Source organism: Mercenaria mercenaria, chromosome 14 (genome assembly GCF_021730395.1).
Source record: "Mercenaria mercenaria strain notata chromosome 14, MADL_Memer_1, whole genome shotgun sequence".
Classification (NCBI taxonomy): Eukaryota; Metazoa; Mollusca; class Bivalvia; order Venerida; family Veneridae; genus Mercenaria; species Mercenaria mercenaria.
This window is the reverse complement of record NC_069374.1, coordinates 23586457-23602854: the sequence shown is the minus strand read 5'-3', so window position 1 is coordinate 23602854 and position 16398 is coordinate 23586457. Positions and strand designations below refer to the sequence as shown.

The 16398-nt window shown below is 35.8% G+C and overlaps 1 protein-coding gene across 5 annotated transcripts in view; it reads left to right on the top strand.

Moving 5' to 3' along the window:
• Positions 1 to 16398, top strand: part of LOC123526558 (probable beta-tubulin polyglutamylase) — a 150032-nt gene that overhangs the window by 119917 nt on the left and 13717 nt on the right. For all 5 annotated transcript variants that reach the window (XM_045305773.2, XM_045305769.2, XM_045305770.2 and 2 more), the window contains 6 exons: positions 7964 to 8138; positions 8443 to 8561; positions 9479 to 9679; positions 11426 to 11588; positions 12251 to 12422; positions 13702 to 13848. In XM_045305773.2, the coding sequence (XP_045161708.2) occupies positions 7964 to 8138; positions 8443 to 8561; positions 9479 to 9679; positions 11426 to 11588; positions 12251 to 12422; positions 13702 to 13848 (977 nt within the window). The remainder of the gene's footprint in view (positions 1 to 7963; positions 8139 to 8442; positions 8562 to 9478; positions 9680 to 11425; positions 11589 to 12250; positions 12423 to 13701; positions 13849 to 16398) is intronic.

The following is a 16398-nucleotide window of genomic DNA, read 5'->3' as shown; positions in this document are numbered from 1 at the left end:
CGGGCTATCATGACAGATACCGCTCGTTGCGGATAATTAGCAAGGCAATATTTCGGCACTTTTAATCTAAGCAAAAGCTGAAAAAAACTGGTACGGCCGATATCATGCTCAGTCAAAAAAGACCGCCCGCGACGGCCTTGTGTATGTTACGTTCTTTTAGATAAATATTCTGCATAGTTATGGGACTTTGTTTTTTGTTACTATACTGTAACATACAGTTTATATATAGTCTATATACATACAGTCCACATAATTATGCGATCTTGTGTGCATAAAATTGCAATGTACTGTGTCAGTGCATGTGGGGGGGGGGTACATTCATCACCTTTAGTGATAGCTCTAGTTTGTACTGCTAGGCGCTTTGCCGTAATTGGTCTGGTGATTAGCTCATATAAATTCTGTCTACATATATATATATATATTTTTTTTTCTTATCCATTTTTTCTCTTTTTTTTACCATATTTTTTGTTTCTTTCTTTTATGATTTGCATTTACATAAAATTTCTTTATACATTATAATTATATTCATTATGTTTATTTAACTATATGCATTTAACTAATATTGTCCTTGATTGTAACGATTCCAACTTTTCTCATCTGCGTATCAGCTTCGGAAATTTTTCTATTGTTTTGTGATAGAGAAAACTAACTTATTTTGCTGAGTTTCAAATCCACATGGAAAATTGTATGTTGAACATAATCAGTATGCTATACCACTGAGCTAATTTGTGTTCATTAAGTAACTAAAATATTGAGATTCTGACAAATTAAAAAAATGGTGAAGTCCCTACGCTTCATCTAACCTTAACCCTGCTAAATTTCTAAAATGGACTGGTCTATCTTTCAGTTTGGGCTGTACCATTTATTATTTTAAGGCTAAAGGTTAAATCTATTTATAGTTATGCTTGTAAATATGTTCATCAATATCAATTATAAATAATGAACAAGTTCTAGATCTACCTTCTCAACTGTCACATTTTCTTGAATTATTAATAGGTAATGTATTTTGTTTGCCAGTGTCCTTACCATATGCCACTGACAAGAGTTTTTTTAAACTTTTTTCTCATAACATATAGCAGCTTAAATACTGCCTTGGTAGCCTAGTGGTAGAGCGTCTGCTTCGAGTAAGGGAGGTCGTGAGTTCGATCCCCGGCCGCGTCATACTTAAGACGTAAAAAATGGTACTAGTAGCTTCCTCGCTTGGTGCTCAGCATTAAGAGGATAGTACTAGGACTGGTCAGCCCGGTGTCAATATAATGTTACTGGGTGGGGTATCAGGCCACGTGTCTATGGCGTGATATTCCAGTGAGGCAGCACTATAAAGTTGGGCATTGTGCTCTCTGCTACAAGTAGACACCATCGTTTATATGACTGAAAAATTGTTGAAAAAGACGTTAAACCCAATCACACTATTTTATTAATGAACAAGAGCTGTCACTAACGGTGACAAATGCCCCCGCAGCGCCTTGACCTTTGACCTGGTGACCCCAAAGTCAGTATGGGTGGTGTACTCAATCAGTACTATCAGCATGTGAAGTCTGAAGGTCCTGGGTGCAGTGGTTCGTGAGTAAAGCGCCTTCATGCAAAAAGTTAACATTGTGACGAACGAACAAACTAATGAACGGACGGACAGTTGAAAACTAATATGCCTCCCTTTGGGGGCATAAAAATAAAGTTTTAAGATGCCTGGTTTATCTAAACTGAGACATGATCATTAAGATATTGGAAGCTCTTCTTGTAAGCCTAGATTATTGGCATTAAAAACATACATATGTGAATTATATTATAGCAGATGTAATTTGATAAAACACTTATACAAAATTGAAGGAAATTTACCGTATTTATTGATTTTAGTCATTTTTTTCTAATGCATTCTATTTTTGAAATTGTGATAAGATCAGTCCTGTGTGAGCGATATCTCGGAGCCTGACATGAAACTATTCGTTTGATCTTAATTGGAGGAATTCACTTCAGAGCTTGCAAATCATGATCGTTGGAGTGATCGTCTCCCCTAAGAATATTTTTTGACGAAATCGCTAAATTAAGTTGTTTGGTGACAGGTATTTTCGCCATAAATTGCTCGGCAGATCTGATGGAAAATCAATTATTTATGTTGTTACTTTAAAATGGTCCAGTGGTTGTAACACGTTAATATTTTAAAATATATCTTGGGAGTGTTTGCTAGAGCAATGAAATATAATTTTGATGGTGAAAATTTATACATTCAACAAATATATGTTGGGGGAAAAAATGTGTTTTGTAAACTATTAAAAAGCTGTCATATCCATAATTTACCAACTTCGGCTAACAGCTGGCGTTCACATTAACTTCATTCAGGACTGAAACCCGATTTCCCATCAGTTCATATAAATTCAGGCATAAAGGCTCGCTTTGAATATAAAAATGACTTTAATTGACTATACTTTCACCATTTTTTGAGCCATAACTTAATTACTTATGCACAACGTTGTGGAAGAAAATTGTCAAAATACATCTTTTATAGTCACCCTTTTCTACTAGGAAGATCATTTCACAAACTAGTCAATCTATATTCAACAATTTTTGAAGCCTGCACTTTGATATGCTAAAATTACTTTTTGCACTATATTTGTTAATCCGATACAGTGGAACTTGGATTTTGATGCATTGCTTTCTAAGTGATAACATCTCCAACTGTACATCATATATATTCAAGGACTTGAAAATGCTTCATTCGCATAATCCAATAATTTCATTCTTGCAAAATGTATTTAAAAATTTTGATATTCACATATTATAATTATTCATTAAATCTGATCAAGTATTGTGACTCTGTTTTCAGTACTAATAAAAGGATTTGACTGTTGTTGCACGTGCACATGTAGCTCAAGTTGTACTTCAGATCATACAAAATTTATGATATGCCATTGTGCGCATTTACAAAAATTAACCCTATATGCCCTGCTAAATTTCTATTATAAACATTAACTTGTAAAAGGAGTTCTTACCTAAAAGATACTGACTGAATGGCGAACAGTGCAGATCATGATCAGATTGCATGGATGTGTAGGCTGATCATGATCTTCCCATTGGCCACAAAGGCAGAATCAATCCTGTCCAGTAATAAGTGTTATATTATTACAGATTGAAATCACAACGATTTTTTTTCTTCAAAACTTCCTGATTTAATTTGAAAGGTCTATTCAGGTAAGATTAACTCTTTTAAAAAGTGGGTATTTCTAAAAATCATTTTTGAAATCAATCAAACACAATCCAGCTATATCGGTATGGGAGAATCACTTAAATATTATACTGAGCAGACTGCGGCTCTAGGGTTCCATGTTTGACACCACCTCATGAATGTTTTAAATTACATTAAAATGTGAAGATTAACTTAACCATTTACTGTTGGAAAACTGGTCAATTTATTTTATATTTAGCGGTGTTATGCCTTAAATAGATATTCCATACTTTTTCCAGTTACAACAAATAAATTTAAAATGATGAATAAGTTACAGTAAAGACTTCCTTAGTGACCCCTTGCATTCAGGAACTTCCTGTCTACAACAACCTTTTTATTTCCTCCCGATGCATTTCACATTATAACTGGCTTGTTTCTAGCGACTCCCTGTCCATGATTTCTTTGCCCCGAACCACGACTTTGAACATTTATAGCGACTTTTTGACCAGCTCTCTCAAAGGGAGAAACCTTCTCTAGTACAAATTACAGAGCGTAGTTCCCGATCTTAATAACTGCGTCATCGTCCTATCAATGAAAATAAAGTGAAGCAGCTGAAAGGTCATTTAAAATATTCCATGTTATATCAGAGTGTTTAAAGGTCCTGAAAAAATGCTAACTAGAACATGTGTTATTTGCCCATTAAACCAACTACCTCTCCTAGTCATATTGTGTACAGAGGCTTCCTGTATATAACTGTATATAATGACCTTTTTGAAGTCCTCCAAAAGTTTGTCACTGTACTTATCTGAACGTGAGCTACCTTGGATCCTCCCCCCCCCCCCCCCCCCCCCCCAGTCATGTCTCCTTGATGCTCTTTTCACATGTTGTTTTTGATGGATTTAAAGTCACGAGTTCACAGTTCAGTTCATATGATATCTTACAGCCCCAGGTGTCCTTCTGTGCATTATTTCAATATTAACCTCCAGGAAGGTCAGCAGATTGGTTCCAAAAAGGGTTTTAAATTCTTCAAAGGGGAAGGACAAGAGACTGAAAGAAAAGTTAGCAATATGAACAAAAATATGTTAAAATATGATGGTAAAAGGGAAGTAACTGCAAGTTGAAACACTAACCCATACCCTGCTAAATTTCTATAATGAACTTGTCCATCTATTAATTTGGACAGTACCATTAACTCTTAAATGGGGGGCTAACCAAAAAGATACTGATTGAATGGCGAACAGTACAGATCTTGATCAGACTGCATGGATGTGCAGGCTGATCATGATCTGTACTGGTCGCAAAGGCAGAATTCCTAGTGTCCAGCAATCTTTCACTGGTAGAAGAATTGAGTCAAGGGTAACTGTTTAGGAAGTAACAAGGCTTGATTTAAAGATAGATTTGTTAAATAGATCTTTGATGGTATGTGTACTTGTGTTATAATTATTTGTCAGCATTTACATAATATTATGCAGAAAATGTTGGGCAAGAGATTAGTCACAGTACTACTGATCAATTTTTTAACCTTTAGCATGCTAGATAAATTGTCGTCTGATGGAAATGTCGTCTGCTAAAATTGTGAAGTTCATTCAATTTGCTCCAAAATTGGAAGAAATATTGTCAGAGTAGCAAACAGCTTGGAACCTGATCAGACGCCGATTTAATCGGCGTCTGATACTGGTTCCAAGCTGTTTGCAAAGGCTGTTAAATTCGCCTGCAGCAGGCTAAGGGTTAATAATCATTATAATGTTTAAGTGTGTGTGTAATGTAACATAGAAAATGAAGGGTAATGTAACATAGAAAATGAAGGGAAACTGGGTGGGACATAACTTGACAAGAGTAATAAAGTTAATTGATGTTCAAGTTACTGCTGTTCCACAGTATGCATGTCTGTACTTTTGCCACTACAAGTATGCAAAGACTAGCTATAGTGCTCCTTGCTGGCTCGGTGGTTAGTGTACTGGCTTCACAAGCAGAAGGTAAAAGGTTCAAACACCAATGGATGCTTGACTCAACAAAATTAAATTACTAATAGTATTTTGACTATAACTTGAATTCAAGGTCCTGTGTAGTGTGTTTTACACCCTGCATGTTGAAGAACCATGGGACACTTTGATTGGAATTAATGAGGTCCAGTATAGTGTGCTTAACATCCTGCATGTTGAGGAACAGTGGAAGACTTCTGGAATAATCGAGGTCCCATGGAGTGTGCTTAAATTACATGCCAGAAATATTTGTTAAGGAGCCTTGGAAATTTCTGGAACTGTTGGGGTCCCATGAAGTGTGCTTTACACAATGCATGTTAAAGAGCCATTGGGGTATCTTTTGAATCTTGCTCTATCCTCAAATTCACATTCTTCTGGAATAAACTTGGAGACATATGATTAAAGGGAAGTAACTACTTAACTTTTCTTTGTTTAGTACAAGTAGGAGTTGTCTAAAAATTTGCATGAAAGAACATGTGAAATATATTTTCAAAGATGGATCACCTTAATTATGTAATGTTTTCATGAGAGGCATAGCTACAAATAACAATATATTATATAGAGTCATGGGAGGAAAAAAAAGTTTCAATCATTCTAACAAAAGTGAACAATTTTTTATTCTTCAACATGCATTTTTATGACAGTTAAGTGTAAAAATCCGAATCTGTGAGTAATTTCTATGTGATCACGAGTAATTTCTACATGATCATGTGAGAATAAGAGGTGATACCATTTTGTTCTTAAAAACATGAATATAAAGTGGTTTAAAGATGCATTTATGTTGAAAATAAACTTTCATTTTGTAACATTAACACTATAATATATGTTATCAAACTAATTGTAAAACCTGACACCATTGACAAAATGTTTAAAATGGAAGTCCTTTTGGGAAGTCCTTTTGTGTCCCCCATTTTTATACCAAAAGTTATTGACTACCCGGCTAGTTAATTGATTATGTATATTAGATTCTTGGTCAAATGAGTATTAAAATTTTGCATATTTGGATGGGGCCAACAGCACAGTAAGATGTTTTAGCCTGAAAAACCACATATACATTGCCCTAAAGTAATGTTTCAAATGTACTTGGAAAGTGTTTGTTTGTTTTTTTTTTGGGTGGGGTGGGGGGGGGGGGAGAGGGAGGTTAACACCGTTTTTCAACAGTATTTCAGTTATGTAATGGCGGGCAGTTAACCTAACTAGTGTTCCTGGATTCTGTACCAGTACAAACCTGTTCTCCGCCAACTTTCCTACATGAATCAGAGTTGGAAGACAAATGATTTCAGACACAATGTCTTTTATCAAATCGTCACGGAGAACATACACACCGCCCGAGGATCAAACTCACGACCCCGAGATCCGTAGATCTGTGCTCTCTCTATTGAGCTAAGCGGGTAGTCTACTTGGAAAGTGTACTGTTTTGTTTGATATAAAATAAGTGTGAAAAAGTAATATTGCAGTTTTCCTTTCTAATAAGTATTCTACACAAGTTCATTAAAAAAGTACTTTGATTGCACTAATGATGCAACTTTGCATTGCCCAACAATAAACATCATTAACGAAATACAAAACTGAGGGAACAAAAATATGTAAAAGTTTAAGGATTTAATTTTTGTCGAGCCCGCTTGCAGTGAGCTCGATTTAGTCGTCACTTCTGGCGGGTCGGTGTATGTGCGTGCATCCGTGCATCCATCAGTGCATCCGTCCGTGCATCCGTGCGATTTTGTCTGGACCATAACTTTGACATGCATGGACCAATCTTGTTTATATTTGGCATGAATGTTTACCTCAATGAGAAGGAGTGTCATGCGCAAACCCCATGTTCCTATCTCAGAGGTCAAGGTCACAGTTGGAGGTCAAAGGTCAAATTGAAGTTTGTCTGGAGCATTTCTTCTTCATGCATGGTGGGACTTTGATGTAACTTGGCATGAATGTTCACTATTATAAGACAGAATGTCATGCACAAGAACCAGGTCCCTAGGTCTAAGGTCAAGGTCACACTTAGAGGTTAAAGGTCAAATTGAAGTTTGTCCGGAGCATTTCTTCTTCATGCATGTTGGGATTTTGATGTAATTTGGCATAAATGTTCACCATTATGAGACAGAGTGTCATGCACAAGAGCCAGGTCCCTAGGTCTAAGGTCACACTTAGAGGCCAAAGGTGCTGGCAGGCTCGACATTCTGCCCGTGGGCATGCAGAATGTATTTCTAGTTTTATTCTTACATAAAATAATTTCTGATAATTTGTTATTCATATTTTTTCAAGTTGGATATGGTATTTTGCTTATCAAAAGAAAGCTATATTGACTAAGGCAGTTTCTATGGTCAATCTTAACTTCTTCTGATGTATATCAGTATATCACACCATATTTTCAATGGCTCAATATTCAACAATTGTTTTAATATGCCCATATTTTCAATGGCTCAATAGTCAACAATTGTTTTAATATGCCTTTAGAGGGGATATAATGGTTGGTTTGTTTGTTCATGGTCTGTTGGTGGACAGTTTGACTTTTGACCAATGACCAAAGAATGCTTTTACCTACAGAAGTCAAACTTCATAGATGGATGATGTGTGATCACTAGTTCAAAGATCAAGGTCACTGTGACATTCAGCCTTAAAAATGTTTTCTTATCATTATCTGGAGAATGAATGGACCAATACCATGCATTCTCCTCCATCAGAGTTTCATCAAAATCCCAAAACGAACTAGTTCAACTAGGGAAAAATGGTAGACCTCTGGTATGCGAGAATGACTACCATAAACTTCATATCAATAATGTCTTTGGTTATTAGATAACACCTATAACAAATTTTGTTTCAGTAATAGAGACAGGTGCTCCTCCAGATGTGAAAGAGGAGAATAATGCGAATGATTTTGGAAAGAGAGGTCAGAGGAAAAAATCTCCTGATGACACTAAAACCACCAAGCTTCCATTCTGTGGTAACTCGACAAACAGACCTACCTTCTATGTTGGGAATGGCAATGGTGTCTCACTGTGAGTGAATACAATTCATCCAGTTCTTTTTTCTACATACTTTTTAAAAATTATACTTATTAATAAAGAGAATGATATAGTAATTATAAATTTGCAAAGTTTTGTTTCGCTTTAACAGTTGTTATGATTATGTGTATTTATTTAAAGAAAACAGCCTTTTCATCTGTTAACTTGTTTATGGACCTATTTTTGTTAAATATCTCCAAAAAGAAAGTGTGTGGAAAGTATACAAGTTTTAATGAAATTTTGCAAGGTATATTGTTAAGTGTAGTGGTCAAAACTTGATGTCCAGATATATTTTCAGTGTTGAAGGCCCATTAACAAGTCTGGGTTGGAGGAGAATTACAGATAAACATAATGAACGATTTAAGTTGAAATGGGTTCAGTGCAAAACTACCATCAACTACGATGCTTTCAAAGAAGGTATGTGAGGGATACACCTTAGTTGTGATACATTATTTGCATGTAAAATATACCCAACAAGCATTTTCATATTGGACCAGTATCGGCACACCAATATCTGTTATGACATCCAAGGGGACACTAGTTTTCTCTATGTGGCTATATTGAAAATTAAAAAAAAATCTGAGAAACCCCAAACTCAATTTCAAAATAATTTCGCAGTATTGTTCCTTTGGTAACCCTTCTTGCAACCAGTGGGTGGGGCTAGCTTTCAATATATGGCTATGACATAAAATAATCTTCTGAGAAACCTCTATCCCAATTTCAGAATAATTTGACAGTAATATTCCTTAGGTACTTTCATGGACACCAGTGGGCTGGGTTAGTTTTCTGAATATGGCATATATTACAAAGCAAGGCAGTGTAAGTGCACCATTATACTCTAACTTACTACATACACCCCTTCCATTTTAGAGTTTGTCCTCAAATTCCAGGAAATAGAACCTCTATAGGACGTTCCAAGGTGTCTTTTCATACATATACTCGCATGTTATTTCTGTTGGGCACCAAATGTCACAGAGTGAGAAAATGTGCAGCCAGACCAGGACTTTAACACAGGCCCAGAAAATGGTTCTGATGCTCTGACGACTAAGCTAGACAGCTGCCTACACATTTTCTCCCTGTTTAAGTAATTAAGTCCTATTATTACTGTGACATATATAAATGGAAACTTTAAAAATCTTCCTGTAAGAATTAAAACTGATTTCACAGATATTTTCCATGACGACTATGCCCCTCTATCATAATTGTTCAACCTAACTGTGAAACTAATATGAGTGATTTAGGGTCATCATGGCCCTCTTGTATTATTGCTGGCATTTGTAAGCATTCCTTATTGTAACTACCCCAAAGATAACTTGAAGAATGATCTGTTTCAGGGGACCAGTTAGTGAACCACATACCAAACTCACAATTGCTCACAAACAAACTTGGTCTGCTCAACAGTCTTAGACAATATGAGCGAACTTCTCTAAGTACAAAAGGGAGACTACCAAGGCTGAAATTGTCCGATTTTCATCCTGAGACGTACAAACTTGATGATAAAACAGAAAGAGAATCATTTCTACAAGTTTTTAAAGGTATTTTTTTGCCATAATATGATTAAAATGTAAATAAGTGCAAAAAGGGCACATTCTAAAACTTAAGTAAAAATAGCTAAAGTGAGTCAAACTGCCTAACTCTAATGTTTCTGAATATCATATGTAACTGCCTAACTATAATGTTTCTGAATATCATACGTAACTGCCTATCTATAATGTTTCTGAATATCATACATAACTGCCTAACTATAATGTTTCTGAATATCATATGTAACTGCCTAATTATAATGTTTCTGAATATCATAGTTACGTAACTGCCTAACTATAATGTTTCTGAATATCATACTTAACTGCCTAACTATAATGTTTCTGAATATCATACATAACTGCCTAACTAACGGTCTCCAGCCTTCCGTCTGTCCTTCTATCCTTCTGTTTGTCCATCTGTAACATTTCTTGTCCGCTCTGTATCTCCTAAACCCCTTGAAGGATTTTCATGAAACTTGGGTCAAATGATCATCTCATCAAGACAATTTACAAAACCCATGAGTCAGCCATGTCAGCTCAAGGTCAAGGTCACAACTCAAAGTCAGAGGTTTGAGCCTTCCATTTCATGTCCACTCTGTATCTCCTAAACCCCTTGGAGGATAATCGTGAAACTTGGGTCAAATGATTACCAGGTCTTATAAGTCAGCCATGTTAGCTCAAGGTCAAGGTCACAACTCTAGGTCAAAGGTTTGAGCCTTCAATTTTGTGTCTGCTCTATATCTCCTAAACCCATTGAAGGATAATCATGAAACTTGGGTCAAATGATCACCTTATCAAGATGATGTGCAGAACGTATGAGTCAGCCATGTCAGCTTAAGTCAAGGTCACAAGTCAAGGTCAAAGGTTTGAGCCTTCCATTTTGTGTCCACTCTGTATCTCCTAAACCCCTTGAAGGATTTTCATGAAACTTGGGTCAAATGATCACCTCATCAAGACCATGTCCAAACCTTATGAGTCAGCCATGTTGGCTCAAGGTCAAGGTCACAACTCTGGGTCAAAAGTTTGAGCCTTCCATTTTGTGTCCGCTCTGTATCTCCTAAACCCCTTGAAGGAATTTCAAGAAACTTGGGTCAAATGATCACCTCATCAAGACGATGTGCAGAACTTATGAGTCAGTCATGTCGGCTTAAGGTCAAGGTCACAACTCAGGGTCAAATGTTTGACCCTTCGGTTTTTTGTCTCCTAAACCCCTTGAAGGATTTTCATGAAATTTGGGTCAATTAATCATCTCATCAAGATGATGTGCAGAACTCATGAGTCAGCCTTATTGGCTGAAGGTCAAGGTCACAACTCAAGGTCAAATGTTTGAGCCTTCCATTTTATGTCTGCTCTGTATCTCCTTAACCCCTTGAAGGATTTTAATATGACTTGGCTGTAATATTCCATTTATCAAGATAATGTGCAGAATTCAAAATTTACCCCTGCCAGCTTAAGGCCAAGTTGTTTAATGGATCCACCCGATACTATAAACCCTTTCACTATCCATAACAAAGGCAGAGGATATAGCTATCTTACAGACTGCCTTGTAAGGTTTGAGGGCCACATAAAATGCTTGAGTTAGCCACTGCAGATGCTTGAACGAACAATGTTTCAATGTATCATGCTTTTAAACAATGTTCAAACAATGTAGGTTGTTATAACAAGTTCTAATAAGCTTGCTTACAGGGGAGCAACTTGAATAAAGTTTATGTCAAATGTTTAAATTACATAAATAATTTAGTAACATAAGTATTTCAGATAATGAGGTTTGGATATGTAAACCAACAGGCTTGAATCAAGGCAAGGGGATATTTTTAATACGTACTCGTGAGGAAATAGACAAAGTTCTAGAAGAACAAGAACAGAAAAAACAACAAACTCAAAATCCTGGGCGACCTGTCATGAACCGAATTGTTCAAAGGTATTAATTTTACTTATTCTTTTGTTAGGGCTCATTGTTATGAATTAATATTGGAGACCAGTCTTGGAATGCTGCCTTGCTATTGGTCAGTTTCTACTGTGATCAGCAATAACCTATCAGATACTATTGTTTTTAGACTGGTCAACAAACACAGTTTTATAAACTTGGGCTCTTGTATTGAGTTTGCGGTAAAACAACCGTTATATTACTATATTTCCATATTTATTGAAGAAAGTCTACGCTTTCTAATTTCTGCATACAGAAGCCATCCCGCAGGTTCTACCAAGGTATCCACCTGTACCTGACATAGTGCTGAATGGAACATTCTGAGGTTTCCTTCAACTGGAAAGTTGCAATATGACATCGAGTTTGTTTTACTTCAAACCCAAGAAACAATCATGACTTTGATACAGATTCAGTTAACTTTTAGCCTGCTGACAGCAAGTGATTCTGCCTTTGCAACCAGTGCAGACCAAGATCAGCCTGCACATCCATGCAGTCTGATCATGATTGATCTGCACTGTTCATTATTCAGTCAATTAATTTTCATTGAACACCCCTTCGAATAATAAATGGTACTGCCCAAATTGAATGATGGAAAAGTCCATTTTAGAAATTTAGCAGGGTAAAGGTTAAACTTGTATTTTATGCTCTTGTTTCAGATATATTCCAAATCCATTGTTGCTAGAAGGTCGTAAGTTTGATATACGAGCCTATATGCTGGTTGCATCAACCGTACCTTTCTTGATCCTGTTCCATCAAGGATATGTGAGGTTATGTTGCCATAAGTATGAGGCAGATAATAGTGACCTTGGTATACATCTCACTAATCAGGTAAATAAATGTTCTATAATGACAGTGTCACATGTATATTTCTGTCTGTCCATCTGTATATATGATATGGTAGCTATGTTAGGCAAGAATGTTGACAACTCATTTCTTATGTTTTAGTACATCCCACCAAAAGTCGAAATGTAAATCCATTAAGTACTAATGTACTTGATATTTACAGGATTTGAACATGACACTGGTTCAAATGTTCTCACCTTAACAGTGAATAAAAAAATTTGTCAGAACTGAATGCAAAGAAATACAACAAGGTATGAAAGCATTATCTCTATGCAGATCATGACAATATCTGTAAAAAGTTTGTGTTTTAGTAATATATAGTTTAAATGACATAGGTATAGCAGGGGTCAGGCACCCACCTCCAGAGTTTGAAAATTGAAAATGGCCCTTTATGAACGAAGAAAATTGGGAATTGGTTACTTTTTTTTTTGTGTCCATTTTTCGGGAATACTATAAGAACTATATTTCTTTAACTTTGAAAATTTGTTTACTAACATAAGTAGAATGTCAAAAATCATAGTTATCTCTGTCTTGCACTTGTCAGAACTATATATGGCCTTTTTTAGCTATGAAAATTGGTATTAATGTTGATAATTTTTTGTTTGTTTTTGTCCAGGTTTCTTGAATACTATGGCTTTGAAACTTAGTATATTTTTTTTACTATTAACCTTTAGTCTGCTGGCGGCAAGTCATTTTGCCTTTGCAACCAGTGCAGACCAAGATCAGCCTGCTCGTCCATGCAGTCTGATCATGGTCTGCACTGTTTGCTATTCAGTCAGTAAATTTTCAGTGAACACCCTTTTGAATATTTAATGGTACTTCCCAAATTGAATGATAGACCAGTCCATTTTAGAAATTTAGCAGGAGAAAGGTTAAAAAAATAAATAAGAATGCCAAGAACCTAAGTGTTGCAACTGACACTGCCCTTGTTTATAGCTGATATTTGAATTGATGTTGCCACATAACTGTTATAAAAAGTATAATAATGGCTACAGTTATTCTCAATTTAACCCTTAGCCTGCTAAATTTCTAAAATGGACTGGTCTTTCATTCAATTTGGCAATACCATTTATCATTTGAAGGGGTGTTCACTGAAAATTTACTGACTAAATAGCGAACAGTGCAGACCATGATCAGACTGCACGGATGTGCAGGCTGATCTTGGTCTGCACTGGTCGCAAAGGCAGAATCACTTGCCGCCAGCAGGCTAAGGGTTAATATGTACACCAGTTGTGTTCCACTTTATTCATATTTCTTTTTGTAGTTTGTGCAAAAGAAGGACCCTAACTATGAGAAGTTGAAGGAAAGTACTGCATGGAGTATGGTTAAATTCAATGAGTACATTAACCAGAATGTAAGACCGGACTGTCCTGTTGAAATTGAAGAAGACTGGGTGTTTAACACTTTTACAGTATGTGACAAAATAGTTTTGATAGAATAGTTTCAAAAGATATTTTGATTAACAAAAGAAAACTCAAAGATAATAAAAGTGAGTTTTGAGACCAGTCTAAAGAATTCCAGCCTCTGATTGAAAGTAGCCCTTGGGCCAATACCTGTCTGTAATACCAGTATCACCTTAAGGCACACCAGCCATGTTTTATGACCTTTTTATTGCATAAGTCCCTTTTTCATTTAAAACAAGATTTTATACAGTGTTGCTGAATGTTCATGTCATGCCCAAGAATGTCAATGATGTTGACCTAATTTTCTATGCAGTTCCATACTATTCTGGCAATCAGATTTAGTTTATTTATATCTCATACAATAAAACATTTATTGTCCCCTGCCATTTTCGAAGAAAAAAATTTGCACATAGAAATAGGCTGTGTTTGTCAGTCCTTTATGTCTGGTCCATAACTGTGCTATCCATAAAGGGATCTTGAAATAATTTGGCATAAATGTTCCCCATAATGAAACGACATGTCATGCGCAAGACCCAGACCCCTAGTTCCAAGGTCAAGTTCACACTTAGAGGTCAAAGGTTAACAGGGTATGTTTCGTGTCCAGTCCATTCATGAGGGATTTTAAAATGTTCCCCATAATGAGACAGTATGTCATGCACAAGACCCAACCCCTAGCTCTAAGGTCAAAGTCACAATTAGAAGTCAAAGGTTAACATGGTATGTTTCTGGTCCAGTCCATAACTCTGCCATTCATCAAGGGATTTTAAATTTACTTGGCAGAAATGTTCCCCATAATGAGTTGATGTATAATTATATCTTGTGCAAGACCCAGACCCCTAGGTCTAAGGTCAAGGTCACCTTTTGGGAGATTTTTGGATATTTTTTGTCTCATCTGTAACTATTTTATGCATTGGTTTATATTCAAATAACTCTGCATATATATTCAACATTTCAAGACATTGTGTCATGTACAAAGGTCAAGGCCACAGGCATCCAAGTTAACTTTCTTTTTTTTGTATTTTTTTTTTGTCTCATCTGTAACTATTTTATGCATTGGTTTATATTCAAATAACTCTGCATATATATTCAACATTTCAAGACATTGTGTCATGTACAAAGGTGAAGGCCACAGGCATCCAAGTTAACTTTCTTTTTTTGTAGATGAACTTACTTCCCTTTTATATGATAAAGTACATTACATGTGTTTTTAAAATCAATTTTCCCACTACTATGTTTTAAGTAAGATGATTGGTACTGAGAGATATAAAAAGCTATTAACAATTGTAGACTTGTAGAATGCAAAACTGGGCACAAGTTGTAGCATCACCTATATGGTTGCAACACATTAAGTTGATATGTAGTGCAGCTCTGCATTGACCAACAGTAGAATAAACTTTTTCTTGTGTGTAATTTAAAAACAAGTTTTTTAGTACCATATGTCATGCATTTCATTTGTTTATTAATTACTTCCCTTTAATATATAAAATATTTCATTATACTTTTATTTATTATGTCTCCCACCACACAGTGGTATGGGAGACATATTGATTTACTCCTGTCTGTGTGTGTGTCAGTGTGTCTGTCACAAAACTTGTCTGCACTCAAGTCGAACATTTCTCATCCGATCTTCACCAAACTTGAACAAAATGTGTTTGCCAATAAGTCCTCAACCAAATTCGATAACTAGCCAAATCGGCTCAGGCACTTAAGAATTATGGCCCTTGAAACTTGTTTTTGATAATCAAAGCATTGAAAGTCTGCTAGGGCAGTTGAGGTCTTGGTGCATGGTTGACGCATATACTACTATTCAGATGATTAGGCAGTTGTGGGAGACATGCGCTTTTCTCAAAAGCAGCTCTTAGACTAGTTTTTCCTTACCAATTTAAAAATAAAATCAGAATACAGATATTAGCATTTGAAAGCATTGCCCTTTTACATAGAAGATGTTGTATTGTCATGCAGTATGTTTTGTGAAAAATGTCCCTAGGCGGGGGAAGTTGGTAACTCTGTTACAATTTCTTATTTTGATAATAATGATAAAAATGATAGTTAAAATATTTGTCTGTACAGTCAACATTTTTAAGAGACCACCCAAGGGACTACTAAGAAGTGGTCTCTTAATGGAATGGTCTCTTAATGAATTTCAGTCAGATGAAAAGGAAAGTTATTTTTAACTGTTAATGTAACTGTATTTATTATGAACATACATGTATGGTTTCAAAATCTGTTTTACATCGTGAACACTTTTCCAAGTCCACAAACCGTGAAAATTATGGATAGATTGTTTGTCAGTTTCACTGATACAAAGGTTAATTGCATTTAGTGACGTGCAAAACGTACTCGCTAATTACACAGATGAAGAAATGCCTGGTAGAATTTTGATACCTGGTCACTTAGTAGATACTTTTGTCGAATAGTCATTTAATTGAATGAATTTATATACTGAAAACGTTCGGGAGGGATTTTGACTGGTTGTTTAATACAAAAATCGCCTAATAGAGGTGGTCGCAAGTATGTTGTCGACTGTATTACATGTGAATAATGCACAAAGACTTGCA